Here is a 17,912-nt window from a genome sequence, read left to right as displayed (position 1 = left end):
AGGTTATCAGGCCTGAGTCAATATTGTCAGGCTCCTGTGTTGGCCTTGGTCTGGGGAGAGGATGTGGGGCTGGGGTGGGGGGGGGGGGCGGCTGGGATGGGAGATTGTGGGGGGCAGCCCCTTGGGGAGTGGGTCTCCCCCTCATGGATGTGGGGGGCGGGTGGAGGGAAATAGTCTGTTCCCACACCCTTGATAAACAGACCAGTTCCTCGCAGGGCGAAACATGGGAGGCGTCACGCGAGGGAGAGGCCGTCCCGTCCCGGACGCCTGGGTTCTCTCCCAGCTCTGACGGGAGGCAAGTGGTTAGAGCAGTGGAGCTGGGAGCCAGGACTCTGGGTTTCTTCCCAGTTCTGGGCAGGGAGCGGGGTCTAGTGGTTAGAGCGGGGGGGCGGGGGGGCTGGGAGCCAGGACTCCTGGGTTCTATCTCTTGCTCTGCAGGAGGGAGGGTGCCACCCCCAGACTCTGTCGATGATTCTCTCACTGTCTTTGAACCTCAAGGTGAAGTGTGAATTGTGGATTCTGTCAACACCATGAGCTCCTCAGGCAGGTGAATATGGGGTGGGGGGCCAGGACTCCTGGGTTCTTGCCCTGGCTGTGGGAGGGGAGTGGGAGCTAGTCATTAGAGCAGGGGGCTGGAAGCCAGGACTCCTGGGTTCTCTCCCTGGACTGGAAGGGGAGTGGGATCTAGTGGTTAGAGCAGGGGGGGTCTGGGAGCCAGGACTCATGGGTTCTCTCCCTGGCTTGGGGAGGGGAGTGGGGGCTAGTGGTTAGAGCAGGGGGGGGGGCTGGGAGCCAGGACTCCTGGGTTCTCTCCCTGGCTTGGGGAGGGGAGTGGGGGCTAATGGTTAGAGCAGGGGGGGCTGGGAGCCAGGACTCCTGGGTTCCATCCCTGACTCTGGGAGGGGTTTGGGGGCTAGTGGTTAGAGTGGGGGGTGGGGCTGGGAGCCAGGACTCCTGGGTTCTCTCCCTGGCTGTGGGAGGGGAGCGGGGCAAGTGGTTAGAGCAGGGGGGGCTGGGAGCCAGGACTCCTGAGTTCTCTCCCGGCTCGGGGACAGGAGCGGGACCCAGCAATCTGCTCTCCCTGTCGCCAGGCTCCGGCTCTGTTCTCCTGTCGTTTAACTTTCTCTTTCTCCTTCCCCCTTTCTGCAGCGAGGTCTCCAAGCCCAGCGCCAGGGAGATCTACGGTGAGTCTCTGATGGGGGGTGAGGGGAGGACTGGGGGTGAGAGCAGCTGGGCCGCGTTATTATTGTAGGGTCTCTCGCAGGTCTTTGGTGAGCTGCTGTGTTGTCGTAGGGTCTCTCTGCTGGGCAAGGGAGTCAGGTGTGCTCATTTGTTATTGTAGGGTCTCTGCTGAGCCGCAGTGTTATTGTTGGATCTCTGTGCTGGGCTGTGGTGTTATTGTAGGGTCTCTCGGATGAGCCGTGGTATTATTGTAGGGGCTCTGTGCTGGGCGGGGGGGCTCGTCCATGGGGCGGTGTTATTGTAGGGTCTCATGCAGACCCCCCGCTGGCTGCAGTCGCTGCGTTTCCTCCGGCACCCAGGGTGGCGCAGTCCAGAGGCCGACCTGGCAACAGCCCAAAAGGAAAAAGTGCTTGAAACCCTCCCCCCCCCACCCCCGGGTGTATCTCCCCCTCCCCCCCACTTCTCCTCTGGTCTGATCACCAGAACCTCCCCCCCCCCCCGCCCCCGCCCCAGGGTGCATCTCCCCCTCTCCCTCCGGGTGTATATCCTCCCTGCCCCCGTCTGATCACCAGAACCTGCCCCCCCCCCCATCCCGCCCCAGGAGGGAAACCGAAAGAGAAATAGATCAGGGCCCGGGTTGGAGCCAAAGGAGTTGGGGGCGGGAGTCCCTGCTAATTCCCAGCCGCAGCCACCAAACTGGTTTCCCCAGGGTACACTGGGAAAATCACTCCTTGCCCTGGGGCCGGCTGGGAGCCAGTGCCCCCTAGAGGGGACAGACCCCGTGTCCCATTCCCTGCACCCCCCCCTCCCCCCTGAGCCAGCCAATCCCTGCCCTGGGGCTGGGTGGGAGCCGGCGCCCCCTGGAGGGGACAGGCCCCGCGCCCCATTCCCTGCCCCCCTGAGCCAGCCAGTCCCTGCCCTGGGGCCGGATGGGAACCGGCGCCCCCTAGAGGGGACAGACCCCATGTCCCATTCCCTGCCCCCCTGAGCCAGCCAGTCCCTGCCCTGGGGCCGGATGGGAGCCGGCACCCCCAAGAGGGGACAGGCCCCGGGCCCCATTCCCCCTTTATAATTTGCCCGTCTCTTTTCACAGAGCAGAGGAAGAAATATTCCAACTTCATCATGGCCGACGTCTCCCAATACACCGTCAACGTGAGCCTGGGGCTCTGGGGGTGCAGTTGGGGGGGAGCAAGGGGTGGGGGTCACATGGGCCCCACTAGGGAGAGGGTAACTAGGGGCCCCCAGCCCCGATCTGGCCCCAGGGCAGGGACTGGCTGTCTGCGGGGTGTGTGGGGGGGTAATGGGGCAGGGCCCCAAAGGGGGCTGTTAGGGGCCGCAGGGGGCAGTGCTGTGTGGGGAGGTGTTAGGGTTTGTTTGGGGGAAAGGGGCTTGGGGGCTGGGTGTGGGGGGCTGGAGGGAGGGGCTGGTGCGGCTGGGACTGCAGGGGAGTGTGTTGGGAGCCTGTGGGCTGTGGGGGGGTTGTGGGGGGGGCTGCCAAGGGGGCATTGGGCCTGGGGAGGGGCTTTGTGCTCTGGGGAGGGGTCTGGGGGTTTGCATAGTGAGCATTGGGCTTGGGGGGGCTGTGGGGAGGGGTGTTGGAAGCCTGGGAGGCCCTGGGGGGGCTGTGGGCCGGGGCGGTGTTGGGAACCTGTGGGGGCTGCATAGGGGTTGTTGGGGGTGGGGCTGCATAGGGGGCCTTGGGCCTGGGGGCTGCGTGTGGGCGTGTGGGGAGCTCTGGTCTCACCCCCTTCCCCCCCCCCTCCTCAGCACCTGGTGACGTTCCCGGTGGGGGAGGCGGCGGAGCTGCGCTCGGTGGAGGACGCCGTGCGCAAAGTGGCCGCCATGGAGGGCCAGGGCCAGGTCTGGGCCCAGGAGATGCTGCTGCAGGTCACTGGGTCGGCCATCAGACTGCTCGACGTCCACTCCAAGGTGTGGGGGGCCTGGGCGGGAGGGGCTGGGGGTGCTGGGTCCGGGGGCTCTGGGCCGGGTGGAGCTGGGGCTGGGTCTGGGTCCAGGGGAGGGTCTGGGGGTGCTGGGTCTGGGGGTGGGTCTGGGTCCAAGGGAGGGTCTGGGGGCGCTGGGTCTGCGGGTGGGTCTGGGGGTGGTTCTGGGTCCAGGGGAGGGTCTGGGGGCGCTGGGTCTGGGGGTGGGTCTGGGTCCAAGGGAGGGTCTGGGGGCGCTGGGTCTGCGGGTGGGTCTGGGGGTGGTTCTGGGTCCAGGGGATGGTCTGGGGGCGCTGGGTCTGGGGGTGGGTCTGGGTCCAAGGGAGGGTCTGGGAGCGTCAGGCCGGCCGTGACTCTGTCGCCCCCCGCAGGAGGAGCTGGAGAGCTACGGGCTGGCGGGGGTGCTGCGCTGCGAGGCCGTGCTGCCCGGCGCCCGCGCCCACTCCCTCCTGCTCCTCGTGTGCCAGGAGCCCCAGCAGACCCAGCCTGACGCCCACTTCTTCAAGTGCGCCCACATCGGGGTGAGCAGCCGCCCTCGGGGACTGCGGGGGGGAGGGGGCAACCTCGCCCGGACGCCTGGGTTCCTAATCTGCCCTGGGGTTCCTGCCTCTTTAAGTGCCACTGGCTCCGCCCCCTTTGGTTGACATAAATAGCCCCGCCCCTTTCACTTGAAGGCATTGGCCCCACCCCTTTGCAACCGGACTCCTGGGTTCCTCCTGCTGGGATGCCCCCACCATGCACTGGGATCCACTGGTCCCGCCCATATGGTGACATCACTAGCCCCACCCCCTTTTTTGCTGCCCTGACATTCACCTGGACTCCTAGGTGGCCTTTTAACAGCCCTGGGCAGTGATTGCTCCACCCCTTTTTGCATCATGCCCCCGGGCTCCACCACCGTCCCTAGGGACAAGCCTTCATGGGCCAATCAGGATGTGGCTCCCACGTGGCAGGAAGTCCCGCCTTCTGATGAGAGGGACTTCCATGCGGCATGAGCCAATCAGCTTCCAGAGCCACAATTTCCATTGCAAAAAGTCCCGCCTTTCTGCCAGTGTGAGGAGCGTCAGCCAATCAACTTCTTGAGCCATGACATCACAGCGAGTCCTGCCTTCTGGGGGGGCGGGACTTCCATGTGGCATCAGCCAATCAGCTTCCTAGGACTGTAGTGTCCAATGCAGGAAGTCCCGTCTTCCAACGGGAGGGATTTCTCTGCTGAATCAGCCAATCAGCTTCAAAGGGCCTTGGCTGCATTCCAGGAAGTCCTGCCTCCCCATGGAGGGTTGACAGCTGTCGGTCCCTCCCTCTAGTGGGGAAATGGGGGTCTGACTCTGGGGGAAGGTGGGGAAAATGCTGTTGTGCCTCCTCCAGTCCCCATGCCAAGGGGGCCGGCCACCCCGAGGCATGCTGGGTAGCAGGCGGCAAAAGCTGGGTGTTCTGATCTGGCTGGCACGGACCCACACGAGGGAGTTCCCGCTATCCTGCCCCCTGGATCAGACCCACGGGCCCATCTACGCTGGTATCCCACCCACCTCAGGACAAACTCATGGACCCATCTACCCCGGTATCTGACCTGTGCCGTTCCCCCCACCCCACAGGCGGAGCCGATCCGGGAGGACATTAACAGTGCCCTGCTGGACTTCAAATCGGGAAGCAACGCTCAGCGGAAAGAAGCGCTCAGGTGGGGCGGGACCCCGGAGTCCGGGGGACTTTGGCTGGGCGGGTGCATTGTGGGGGGCCATACTGGGGTGCAGGCGCTCTGGCCTGGATGCAGGTTTGACCTTGGGGTGAAGCGGAAGCCCGATGCGGGGGGGTCATTGGAGGAGTTCTGGGGGGCTGAAGTTAAGGAGGGACGCCATAGTGGGTGGGGGTCATGGGGCGGACCAGGGGGGTGAGGTTATGGGGGGCCCCACAGAGGCATGAGAGTGGGGTGACGGGAGATCTAGAGGGTGTGAAAGGAGGACCCCCCGCATGGGCTGGTGGAAGCTGGGGGGGAGAGAAATGGGGGTGACAGAGGCAACCTCCAGGGGAGATGGGACTAGAGGGGTGTAGGGGGAAACACTGAGGGGCTGGGGGGACCCCCTCTAGGCTGGGGGTGACGGGGCAGGCTGGGGAGCCAGGGGGTGGGGGCTTGGGTACATTTTTGGGTGTCTCCCATCCCCCCCTCAATCCCCACCCCTTATCGTTCACAGAGCAAACCAGGAGATGATGCAGAAGGGGGTACCACCACCCCCGGGGGGGACAGGACCCCGGCCCCCACCCCCTCACAGGAAGGTGGTGATCACCCCCTCAGCCACTCTGAATGAGATGGAGACGCAGAGTCAGGGAGACGCAGGTGTGTGTGTGTGTGGGGGGGGGGGGGGCAGAGCCAGGGAGGGAACCCAGGAGTTCTGGCTCCCAGCCCCCTCTGCTCTAACCACCAGACCCCCACTCCCCTCCCCGAACTGGGAGAGAACCCAGGAGTCCTGGCTCCCAGGCCTCCCTGCTCTAACCACTAGACCCCACTCCCCGAGCCGGGTGAGAACCCAGGAGTCCTGACCCCCTGTCCTTTCTGCCCCCAGCTGACCCCTCGGACACAGGCGGGCTGCGGACTGAGCATGATGTGGTGAGTTGGGCTGGGGGGGCGGGATTTGGGGGTGTTAGGGTACAAGGGATGGGGTGTTGGGGGGGAGCCGGGGGCTGGGTGGCAGCAGGGGGAGGGGAGATTTGGGGGGGGTGAAGGATGAGGTGGGGTTGGGTGGCGGGATTTGGGGGTGTTGGGGGTTAGGGTACAAGGGACGGGGTGTCGGGGAGGAACCGGGGGGCTGGGAGGCAGTGGGGGGAGGGGAGATTTGGGGGTATTGGGGGTTAGGGTACAAGTGATGGGGTGTTGGGAGGGAGCCGGGGGGCTGGGTGGCAGTGGGGGGAGGGGAGATTTGGGGGGGAGGGATGAGGTGGGGCTGGGATTGCTTGTTCGCCCCATCCCCTGGCCGGGGGGGGGGGACGATCTGCTGCAGCCCCCCCCCCCCAAGCTGTCAGGGACTTGGGGGTGGGGACTCTGGGGGCTGCGCAGAGGGGCCCAGACCCCCCGCTCACCCCCAGCCCCCCCGGTAACCCCCCCCCCAGGAGCTGCTGAACCGGATCTTCGACGACATCGAAGCTTTCGTGGGCAAACTGCAGAAATCAGCCGAGGCCTTTCGGATCCTGGAGCAGCTGAAACGGTCGGGCCGGGGGCGCCGCCGGGAGCCGGGGGGTGAGAGACCCCGAGACCCCTCCTCTGCCCCCCCGAGACCTCCCATCTCCTCCCCACCCCGTCCTGCCCCCATACGCCCCCCACTGGGAACCGCCCATGCCTGGGGGCGCTGCCAGGGGGTGAGACACCCTGAAACCCCCCCATCTGCCCCCCCAAGACCCCCATCTCCTCCCCACCCCGTCCTGCCCACCATACACCCCGCACTGGGCCAAGGGGTGCTGCCAGGAGCTGGGGTGAGAGAAACCCCTCTGCCCCCCCACACGAGATCTCCCCTGTCTGCCCCCCCAATACACCCCATACTTGGAATTACCCGGGGACCCCACCAGGTGCTAAGGGTGAGCTACCCCCTTCCTCAGCAGCCCTCCTCGGAAACCCCTTCCCCCGCCCCCCGCCGCCCCAGCGCCGGGTTAACCCTTTCCTTCCCCTGCAGAGGGGCTGCTGACCCTGCGGGCCCGGCCACCCCCCATGGAAGAGTTCGAGGACACCCTGGCCAAGATGAAATATTCCTTCAGCCTCCTGGTGAGTGACGGCTGGGGAGGGGGGAACGCAGCCCTGTATCTCCCCCTGCAACGGGGACCTCCATTCGCCCCCCCCCCCCCCCCCGAGCCCCGGATGGGACCCAGGAGTCCTGGCTCCCAGCATCCCCTCCCCCCTGTTCTAATCCACTGGACCCCACTCCCCTCCCAGAGCCAGGGAGAGAACCCAGGAGTCCTGGCTCCCAGCTCCCCCTGCTCTAACCACTAGACCCCACTCCCCTCCCAGAGCTGGGGATGGAACCCAGGAGTCCTGGCTCCCAGCCCCCTTCTCTAACCACTGGACTCCACTCTCCCCTCCCTAGTGAAAGAACCCAGGAGTCCGGTCACTCTCCCTCCCCCTCCCCGTCTGGAATTTGTGGGGTTCACTGACCCAGAGTGGAGGGGTCTCTCTCCCTTCCCCTCCCCCCAGGCAAGACTCCAGTCAAACATCTCAAATCCCACTTCGGAGGAGCTGGTTCACTTCCTGTTTGGCCCCCTGAAAATGGTGAGTGGGGGGTTGGGGGGCAGAAGTGTGGGGGGGCTGCCCTAGCCCCAGCTGTGGGGCTTGGAATTGCCAGTACTGGGGTTGGGGGGGGAACGGAGGGGCCTGCGTGAGCTGGGGTTGCGGGGGAGACCCTAGCTTGTGGGGAGGGGCTGAAGTGGCCAGGATCAGGACTGGAGGGGTTGGGGGAACATGGCAGGGGCTGGGCATTTGGGGACTCTGAGCTGGGGGGTTAGGGTAGGAGGGGACCGCAGGGTCTGGAATTGTGGGGATCCGGGGTGGGGGGATTGGGGGGAGGGGATCCCAGCATGGGGGGAGCTGGAGGGGGTGGAGGGAGGGATCCCAGCATGGGGGGGGGGCTCATGAGGGTTGTGGCTGGAGGGGGGGCAGTTGGTGTCTCCTTGAAGGGCTGGGGTGTGTGGGGGGACCTGGGGGGCTGCAGGGGATGGGAGGGGAGATAGCGGGACGCTGGAAGGGGCAGTGGGGGGGTCTCTTGCTGACCCTGGTCGAGGGGGGGGGCTGGGATCCGGGGGTCTCTCTCACCTCTCCCTGTTCCCTCTCCCCCCAGGTGGTGGAGTCGTCGGGGGGCCCAGAGTTCGCCAGCGAGATCCGCTCCCCCATGCTGACCCTGGAGGCCGTCACCCTGCTGCGGGCTGCCTGGGGGCCCAGGAGGCCAAGCTGTGGGGCTCGCTGGGCGACAACTGGACCCGGCCCCGGTACCTCGCTCGCCCTGGGGCTGGGGGGGGGGGGGAGCAGAGCTGGGGTGCTGCTTTTGGTTCTCCATGATGTCTGCCCAAGATTGTGCCCGGCTCTGCCAGGCGTGGGATCTGCCCCGGGTTCCTTGATTTTTCACCCACGATTCCACTGGTTTGCCTGTGATTTTCACCCATGAGTCTGTGATTTTCCACTCATGATTCTGTGATTTTCACCCACGATTGTTGTCCATGGTTCCTTCATTTTCACCCATGGTTCAGTAATTTTTTACCCATGATTGTTGCCCATGATTCCTTGATTTTTCACCCATGATTCCACGTTTTGCCCATGGTTTTCACCCATGATTGTTGCCCACAGTTCCATGGTTTTTGTCCCTAATTCTGTGATTTTTTTACCCATGATTGTTGCCTGTGATTCCTTGATTTTTCACCCATGATTCCATGTTTTATCCATGATTTTCACCCATGATTCTGTGATTTTTCACCCATGATTTTTGCCCCAGGGCACCTTGATTTTTTTCACCCATGATTCCACTCGTTTGCCCATGATTTTCACCCATGATTTTCACCCATGATTCTGTGATTTTCCCACTCATGATTCTGTGATTTTTCACACACGGTTCTGTGATTTTCACTCATGATTGTTGCCCAAGGTTCCTTGATTTTCATCCGTGATTCTGTGATTTTCACCCATGATTGTTGCCCGTGATTCCTTGATTTTTCATCCATGATTCCACATTTTGCCCATGGTTTTCACCCGTGATTGTTGCCCACCGTCCATGATTTTTGCCCCTGACTCTGTGATTTTTTCACCCATGATTGTTGCCCAGAGTCCCTTGATTTTCACCCATGATTTCACCCCCAATTTCTACCCGTTGATTTCTGCCCACGATTCCCGGATTTCGCCATGGTTCCAGCCATCCGTGGTTCTGTCTCTCCCCACAGGGTGGAGTTCCCCGGGGACTACGCCACCCCTTATATCCTGACCTTCCAAAGCGGTTGGGTCCCGCCCCGCCTGGGCCCCGACGGGCAGCCCTGGGAGGATCCGGTGGAGACCCAGCACCGGCATGAAGTGCGCCGGGCGCAGGTGACTGGCGTGGGGGAGAGGTGACCCCTCATCAGATGAGGGCAGAGGGGAGTGTGGGGTGGGGAGGAGGCAGGTGTGGGGGGCGGTTGTGGGGGATGGGAGCAGGAACGTGGGGTGTGGGGGGGGGAGAGGGTGACTAGAAAATGGGGGTAAGAGAGATCAGAGGGTGGGAGGTGGGGGCAGAGGACTGGGGGGTGCAGTGGGGTACGGGGAGAGTTGCGGGGGGGTCACAGCAGGGAGGTCGCTCTCCCCCCACTCACTCCATTCCCCCCACTTCTTTCTGCAGCAATCGGCTCCTCCAATCGAAGCCAATGGGTACGTAGCCCCCCGCCCGTGTCCCCCCCACGCACATTGCCCCTTCCCCCCCCACAAGCTGTCCCCACCCCCATGCATGGGGGGCAGGTGGGAGGGGGTGCTGGGGCTCAGAGAGGCCGGGGGGGCTGTGGGGGGAAGGGACTCGGTGCAGGGAGGTTGGGGGGTCCCAGAGTGGGAGGGGGATGGGGGAGACGGAGCTGAGGTTGGGGGGGGTCGAGGGGGTCATTTCAGCTGAGGAACCTAAAAAGGTCTTTTCTTTGTTTTCTCTCTTTGTTTCTCTTTGTCTGGGGGGGGGCAGGTGGGTTCGGTGGTGAGGGGGGCGGGGGCAAGTTAGGGGGTGGGAGGGAGGTGGGGGGCAGAGGGGGTTGGGGGGCTGGCTTGGGGGTGTAGGGTGGTTAGGGGGAGGGAGGGTTAGATGGAGAGGGGTGAGGGGAGGGGGCAGTGGAGGGGGTGAGAGAGGTGGGGTCAGGGGTTGGTTGGGGGCAGGGAGGGGGTTAGATATTGGGGGGCAGGGGAGGGAGGGGGCACATAGGACGCTAGGCCTCAGTGAGGGACTGGTGACTGGGAAAGGGGCACACCGGGGGGAGGCATAGGGTGGGGAGAGCTGCCCCAGATGTCATAGCGGGGAGCACGTGACGGGGATAGAGAGGAAGGAGGGAACGAAAGAGGAAGACATCGGAGGAGAGCGAACCCGTCCCGCCAGCGCCCCACCCCCCCCAGCAGCCCAACCAAGGTAGGGAGTGGGGGGGAGGACTTGGGGGGGGGGCATAGACATTTCTCCCTCCTTCCCCCTGCATGGGCTTGGCTGCTGGGGGTGCCCCTGCCCCGTCCCGCCCCCTGCATTGCGAGACGTGACCCCTCGGGCCCCGGCGCGGTGCAGACGCTTTGACCTCGCAGCATGTGTACGGTGGGGGGGAGGGGGGTTCTATGCCCTGAGTTGGGGGGGGGCAGGGGAATAAGGGAGAACCCAAGCGTCCTGGCTCCCATCCCCCACTGCTCTAACCACAAGACCCCACTCCCCTCCCAGAGCTGGGGAGAGAACCCAAGCGTCCTGGCTCCCATCCCCCACTGCTCTAACCACAAGACCCCACTCCCCTCCCAGAGCTGGGGAGAGAACCCAAGCGTCCTGGCTCCCATCCCCCACTGCTCTAACCACTAGACCCCACTCCCCTCCCAGAGCCAGGGAGAGAACCCAGGAGTCCGGGCTCCCAGCCCCTCCCCCGCTCTAACCACCAGACCCCACTCTCCTCCCAGAGCCGGGGAGAGAACCCAGGAGTCCTGGCTCCCAGCCCCTCTCCCCCCCCCCCGCTCTCACCACTAGACCCCCCTCCCCCTGACCCAGTTTTCCTCCCCTCTCCCCCCAGCCACAGACGGACAGAAGACGGCAGGCTTGTGAGCTGCAACTACGACTTTGTAGCCAGGAACAGCAATGAACTGTCTGTCCTGCAGGGGGAGCTTCTGGAGGTGAGTCTGTCTGTGGGTTTCCCCGGCTGGGGGCACTGCTGCGGGGAAGCTCACAGCACCGGGGCACTGCTGTGGGGGGAAGTGCGCAATGTCAGGGGTCCCCGGCTGGGGGCACTGCTGCGGGGAAGCTCACAGCACCGGGGCACTGCTGTGGGGGGAAGTGCGCAACGTCAGGGGTCCCCGGCTGGGGGCACTGCTGGGGGAAAGCTCACAGCACCGAGGCACTGCTGTGGGGGGAAGTGCGCAACGTCAGGGGTCCCCGGCTGGGGGCACTGCTGGGGGAAAGCTCACAGCACCGAGGCACTGCTGTGGGGGGAAGTGCGCAACGTCAGGGGTCCCCGGCTGGGGGCACTGCTGGGGGAAAGCTCACAGCACCGGGGCACTGCTGGTGGGGGGAAGTGCGCAACGTCAGGGGTCCCCGGCTGGGGGCACTGCTGGGGGAAAGCTCACAGCACCGAGGCACTGCTGTGGGGGGAAGTGCGCAACGTCAGGGGTCCCCGGCTGGGGGCACTGCTGGGGGAAAGCTCGCAGCACCGGGGCACTGCTGGTGGGGGGAAGTGCGCAATGTCAGGGGTCCCCGGCTGGGGGCACTGCTGGGGGAAAGCTCACAGCACCGGGGCACTGCTGGTGGGGGGAAGTGCGCAACGTCAGGGGTCCCCAGCTGGGGGCACTGCTGGGGGAAAGCTCACAGCACCGGGGCACTGCTGGTGGGGGGGAAGTGCGCAACGTCAGGGGTCCCCGGCTGGGGGCACTGCTGGGGGAAAGCTCACAGCACCGGGGCACTGCTGGTGGGGGGAAGTGCGCAACGTCAGGGGTCCCCAGCTGGGGGCACTGCTGGGGGAAAGCTCACAGCACCGGGGCACTGCTGGTGGGGGGAAGTGCGCAACGTCAGGGGTCCCCGGCTGGGGGCACTGCTGGGGGGAAGCTCGCAGCACCGAGGCACTGCTGGTGGGGGGAAGTGCGCAATGTCAGGGGTCCCCAGCTGGGGGCACTGCTGGGGGAAGCTCACAGCACCGAGGCACTGCTGGTGGGGGGAAGTGCGCAACGTCAGGGGTCCCCAGCTGGGGGCACTGCTGGGGGAAAGCTCACAGCACCGAGGCACTGCTGGTGGGGGGAAGTGCGCAATGTCAGGGGTCCCCGGCTGGGGGCACTGCTGGGGGAAAGCTCGCAGCACCGAGGCACTGCTGGTGGGGGGAAGTGCGCAATGTCAGGGGTCCCCAGCTGGGGGCACTGCTGGGGGGAAGCTCGCAGCACCGAGGCACTGCTGTGGGGGGAAGTGCGCAATGTCAGGGGTCCCCGGCTGGGGGCACTGCTGGGGGAAAGCTCACAGCACCGAGGCACTGCTGTGGGGGGAAGTGCGCAATGTCAGGGGTCCCCGGCTGGGGGCACTGCTGGGGGAAAGCTCACAGCACCGGGGCACTGCTGGTGGGGGGAAGTGCGCAACGTCAGGGGTCCCCAGCTGGGGGCACTGCTGGGGGGAAGCTCGCAGCACCGAGGCACTGCTGTGGGGGGAAGTGCGCAACGTCAGGGGTCCCCAGCTGGGGGCACTGCTGGGGGAAAGCTCACAGCACCGAGGCACTGCTGTGGGGGGAAGTGCGCAATGTCAGGGGTCCCCGGCTGGGGCCACTGCTGCGGGGAAGCTCGCAGCACCGGGGCACTGCTGTGGGGGGAAGTGCGCAACGTCAGGGGTCCCCGGCTGGGGGCACTGCTGGGGGAAAGCTCGCAGCACCGGGGCACTGCTGTGGGGGGAAGTGCGCAACGTCAGGGGTCCCCGGCTGGGGGCACTGCTGGGGGAAAGCTCACAGCACCGGGGCACTGCTGGTGGGGGGAAGTGCGCAATGTCAGGGGTCCCCAGCTGGGGGCACTGCTGGGGGAAAGCTCACAGCACCGAGGCACTGCTGTGGGGGGAAGTGCGCAACGTCAGGGGTCCCCAGCTGGGGGCACTGCTGGGGGAAAGCTCACAGCACCGGGGCACTGCTGTGGGGGGAAGTGCGCAATGTCAGGGGTCCCCAGCTGGGGGCACTGCTGGGGGGAAGCTCACAGCACCGGGGCACTGCTGTGGGGGGAAGTGCGCAACGTCAGGGGTCCCCGGCTGGGGGCACTGCTGGGGGAAAGCTCACAGCACCGGGGCACTGCTGGTGGGGGGAAGTGCGCAACGTCAGGGGTCCCCAGCTGGGGGCACTGCTGGGGGGAAGCTCGCAGCACCGAGGCACTGCTGTGGGGGGAAGTGCGCAACGTCAGGGGTCCCCAGCTGGGGGCACTGCTGGGGGAAAGCTCACAGCACCGGGGCATTGCTGGGGGAAGTGCGCAACATCAGGGGTCCCCGGCTGGGGGCACTGCTGGGGGGAAGCTCGCAGCACCGAGGCACTGCTGTGGGGGGAAGTGCGCAACATCAGGGGTCCCCGGCTGGGGGCACTGCTGGGGGAAAGCTCACAGCACCGGGGCATTGCTGGGGGAAGGGCGCAACATCAGGGGTCCCCGGCTGGGGGCACTGCTGGGGGGAAGCTCGCAGCACCGAGGCACTGCTGGTGGGGGGAAGTGCGCAATGTCAGGGGTCCCCGGCTGGGGGCACTGCTGGGGGGAAGCTCGCAGCACCGGGGCACTGCTGTGGGGGGAAGTGCGCAACGTCAGGGGTCCCCGGCTGGGGGCACTGCTGGGGGAAAGCTCACAGCACCGGGGCACTGCTGGGGGAAGGGCGCAACATCAGGGGTTCCTGGCTGGGGGCACTGTTGGGGGGGAAAGCTCCCAGCGCCAGGGCACTGCTGGGGGGGAAGCTTGCAGTGCCGGGGCACTGCTGAGGGGAAGTTTGCAGCATCCAGGGTCCCCAGCTGGGGCACTGCTGGAGGGGAGTGCGTAACATCTGGGGTTCCCGGCTGGGGGCACTGCTGGGAGAGAAGCTCACAGCGCTGGGGGCACTGCTGGGGGGAAGTTTGCAGCGCCAGGACACACCTACCCGCCCCGGCCGGGACAGTGCCTGTGGCTCAGCGTCTCTCCCTCCAGGTGCTGGACAACACCAAGAAGTGGTGGAAGGTTCAGAACCGCTCCGGCCAGCAAGGCTACGTCCCCTTCAACATCCTCAGCCCGCTGCCGGCCCCCCAGAACCGAGGCCCGGGCGACCTGCTCAACGGCACCGGCAGCGCTGGCTCCAGCCCCCGCCAGACCAGAGCCCCGGTGAGCCCAGCAATACGGGAGTGGAGAATTGGACCTCTAGGGGGCGCCGGCTCGCATCCGGGCCCAGGGCGGGGACTGGCTGGCCCAGGGGGGGCAGGGAATGGGGCACGGGGCCTGTCCCCTCTAGGGGACACCAGCTCCCATCTGGGCCCAGGGCGGGGACTGGCTGGCTCAGGGGGGTGGGGAATGGGACATGGCACTATGGGGGACTAATATTTCTTCCCCCTGCCTGCGATCCTGACTAGGGCCCCCCAGGCCTGCCGGCTCTGAAGAAAAAGGTCGCAGCCCCGAATGGGACCCAGTGGAATGGCTCCGAGGGGCTTGGCCTAGACCCCAATGAGAGAGGTAAGGAGCCCCCTATATGTGAGGGGAGAGGGGCAGTACCCCATGGAGACCCCAGGATCTGCCCCCTATGTGTGGGGGGAATGGGATCCCCCATAAAGACCCCAGGCCCCGCCCCCTGTGTGTGTGTGTGAGGAGGCCGGGGGGGCTGTATCCCAGAGGGGTTCCCCAGGCCCCGCCCCCTCTGTGTGGGGAGGCCGGGGGCGGGGGCTGTATCCCAGAGGGGTCCCCAGGCCCCGCCCCTCTCCCGGTGCATGCTGGGTAACGGGCAGCTCTCCCGTCCCGCAGAGCGGCTGAACGAGGAGCTGCTGCAGCGCCTGGCGGCCGGCCGGGGCGCCCCTGCCAAGCCCTTCCCGGTGCACCGGACGCCGGACACGGCGGTGCCGCTGGACCACGACTCCGACCCCACCCAGGTCCAGGCCTGGCTGGAGGCCAAGGGCTTCGAGCCCCTGTGAGTGGGCCTTGGGCACTGGGACGGGCGCGGGCACATGGGCGCGCTCTGATTGGCTAGCTTGTTACGCCGCTGCTTCCCCATTGGCTGGCTTGGCACCGCCTGGCTTCTGATTGGCAAGGGCATCCCGCCATCCTCTGCTTGCCAGCCCAGCTCTGCTCTGATTGGCTGGCTCGGCACCTCCTGGCTTCTGACTGGTGGGGGCATCCCGCCATCCTCTGCTTGCCAGCCCTATGTCCACTCTGATTGGCCGGCTTTGCAGTTCCTGGCTTCTGATTGGTTGGGGGGAGGGCTGCGACATTGTGGCTGTCTGATATGTCCTTTCTCTCTGCTCTGATTGGCTGGTCTGGAGCCTCTTGGCTTCTGATTGGCTTGTGGAACTCACAAACACCCCCCCCCCATGATTGCTTGAATCAACTTTCCTCTCCGCTCTGATTGGCTGGTTCTTCCCTGCTGGAGGAGCCCACTTCTCCTCTTGCTGTTCCCTGATTGGTGGTGGCTCAGAACCGCCACCTGTGATTGGTCGGCTGGATCCCAGGCGAGCTGTGATTGGGTGGTGCCTTCCCATGGACTCCTTCATGATCGCATTTCATTGGACAGTCGGCGAAGCGGCAAAAAGATGCTAATAATTAATTGGACCAATCAGAAAAGAGGATGGGGGGGCATTAACCAATCACGTGGCAGCTGAGGTGCGGATGTGTGGTGCTGTTTAAAGTCTCTCTTGCCTCAGTGTCCACCAGCGTCATGGCTGGGGGCACTGCTGGGGGGAAGCTCGCAGCACTGGGAGGGTCACCGGCTGGGGGCACTGCTGGGGGAAGCTCGCAGCACTGGGATCTCCAGTTGGGGGCACTGCTGGGGGGAAGCTCGCAGCACTGGGAGGGTCTGTGCCTGGGGGCACTGCTGGGGGGAAGCTCGCAGCACTGGGAGGGTCACCGGCTGGGGGCACTGCTGGGGGAAGCTCGCAGCACTGGGATCTCCAGTTGGGGGCACTGCTGGGGGGAAGCTCGCAGCACTGGGAGGGTCTGTGCCTGGGGGCACTGCTGGGGGGAAGCTCGCAGCACTGGGAGGGTCACCGGCTGGGGGCACTGCTGGGGGGAAGCTCGCAGCACTGGGATCTCCAGTTGGGGGCACTGCTGGGGGGAAGCTCGCAGCACTGGGAGGGTCTGTGCCTGGGGGCACTGCTGGGGGGAAGCTCGCAGCACTGGGAGGGTCACTGCCTGGGGGGAAGCTCGCAGTGCCGGGATGGGGGATATCAGTGGGAGGGGCTCTGTGGGGCACTTGGCCTGACTGTCCCCCCGCTTCCCCCCCAGGACGGTGAGCACCCTGGGGGTGCTGAACGGGTCCCAGCTCTTCTCGCTGTGCAAAGCCGAGTTCCAGGCCGTCAGCCCCGAGGAAGGAGCCAGAGTCTACAGCCAGGTCACCGTACACAAGGCCATGCTGGAGGTACCACGATCTGCCCCTAGGACTCCTGGGTTCTCTCCCGGGCTCTGGGCGGGGAGTGGGGTCTAGTGGTTAGAGCAGGGGAGGGGGCTGGGCGCCAGGACTCCTGGGTTCGCTCTGGGGGGAGTGGGGTCTAGTGGTTAGAGCAGGGGAGGGGGCTGGGCGCCAGGACTCCTGGGTTTGCTCTGGGGGAAGTGGGGTCTAGTGGTTAGAGCAGGGCAGGGGGCTGGGCGCCAGGACTCCTGGGTTCTCTCTGGGGGGAGTGGGGTCTAGTGGTTAGAGCAGGGGAGGGGGCTGGGCACCAGGACTCCTGGGTTCTCTCTCGGGGAGTGGGGTCTAGTGGTTAGAGCAGGAGGGGACTGGGCGCCAGGACCCCTGGGTTCTCTCCTGGCTCGGAGAAGGAGCTGCGGGTACCTAGGGCCGTGACTAACGCCCTCTTTGCCCTCCCAGGACTTTAAGAAAACCTCCGAACTGGAAGCCGTGATGGAGAAACGGAAGAGGAAATTGGAGGGCAAGACAGAAGCATCCCGCTCGTGAGGAAGCCACGGACACGGTGCCCCCCCAGCTGGCAGAGCTCCCCCCACTGGCGAGGGTGCTGCTTGGGGGAGCTGGACCACCGGACCCCCACCCGGCTCACAGACTCCCCCCTCCCCAACTCTTTGTGAGGGCGTCTCCCCAAACTAGACACGCTAAGGACCTCTGCACGGGTATAGATTTCTTCACGGGCATCTGGCTACCACCTGCTCCATTCGGGCTACCACGCCTCTTAAAGGAACAGCCCCCAGCGCATATGTGCCGCTCGTTCCAATTTCCTACCTCTGGGCATCTTTTTGTTGTTGTTGTTGTTGTTGTTTTTTACTTCCACTATTTATTTAAGAATGGGGGCAAACTTTAAAATTTAGCCCCTCCCCTTCTCCCTCCAAATGGTATGACCTCCCTTGTCCACAATCCCCCCTCTGTTCCCCCTTAAGTGGTACAACTCCTATATTCCAACCCCCCTGAATTTTGACCCAAGTAGTACAGCCCCCCAGTCTGCACAGTCCCCCACCCCCATGGTATAATCTCCAACACCCCCTTTTCCTCTGAAGTGGTATGTCCCCCCATTTTCTCCCCCCAATTTCCCCCCAAATGGTACAGCCACCACCACCCCTGTTTCTTCTCAATTGGTATGTACCCTATTCTCCACAATCCTCCCCCCATTTCCACCTAACTGGTATGACTCCCCAGCCTTAGAACCCCCCTATTGCCCCCTAAATGGTACAACCTCAGTCGCCACAGTGCCCCCTCCATGTCCTCCCCCCAGAAATGGTATGACCCCCTCCTCATTATTCAGCCCCCACCAATGGACCCAACCCACCCACCTCCTGTTTTGATTGGTGCAGACCTGAGGCTAGGGGGCCCAGCAGGGAATCAGAGGTCCTCATTGCATGTAGTACCCCCTGCGGCCACCAGAGGGGGACGCTCTGTGCTAGTCAGCGCTGCAGCGCCACCAGTCCTAAGGTTGCTTAACAGTTTCCATTCCCAGCCCCCTTTTTGGGGGGCTGCTTATAACTCAGCCAAA

The 17,912-nt window shown here is 65.0% G+C and overlaps 1 protein-coding gene across 1 annotated transcript; it reads left to right on the top strand.

The window, feature by feature from the left end:
- Positions 1-530: 530 nt before the first annotated feature.
- EPS8L1 (EPS8 signaling adaptor L1) lies at positions 531-16,888 on the top strand. The gene is given in 21 exon segments (XM_065421000.1): positions 531-547; positions 1,150-1,184; positions 2,276-2,334; positions 2,950-3,111; positions 3,497-3,646; positions 4,718-4,800; positions 5,312-5,454; positions 5,681-5,724; positions 6,225-6,351; positions 6,782-6,870; positions 7,297-7,371; positions 7,937-8,015; positions 8,018-8,084; positions 9,027-9,168; positions 9,455-9,483; positions 10,848-10,947; positions 13,948-14,118; positions 14,364-14,463; positions 14,749-14,911; positions 16,222-16,354; positions 16,802-16,888. Coding segments are annotated over 21 exon segments (2,055 nt in total).
- Positions 16,889-17,912: the final 1,024 nt, after the last annotated feature.

Source organism: Emys orbicularis, chromosome 21 (assembly GCF_028017835.1).
Source record: "Emys orbicularis isolate rEmyOrb1 chromosome 21, rEmyOrb1.hap1, whole genome shotgun sequence".
Lineage (NCBI taxonomy): Eukaryota > Metazoa > Chordata > Testudines > Emydidae > Emys > Emys orbicularis.
This window is presented reverse-complemented; position numbering and strand designations above follow the sequence as displayed.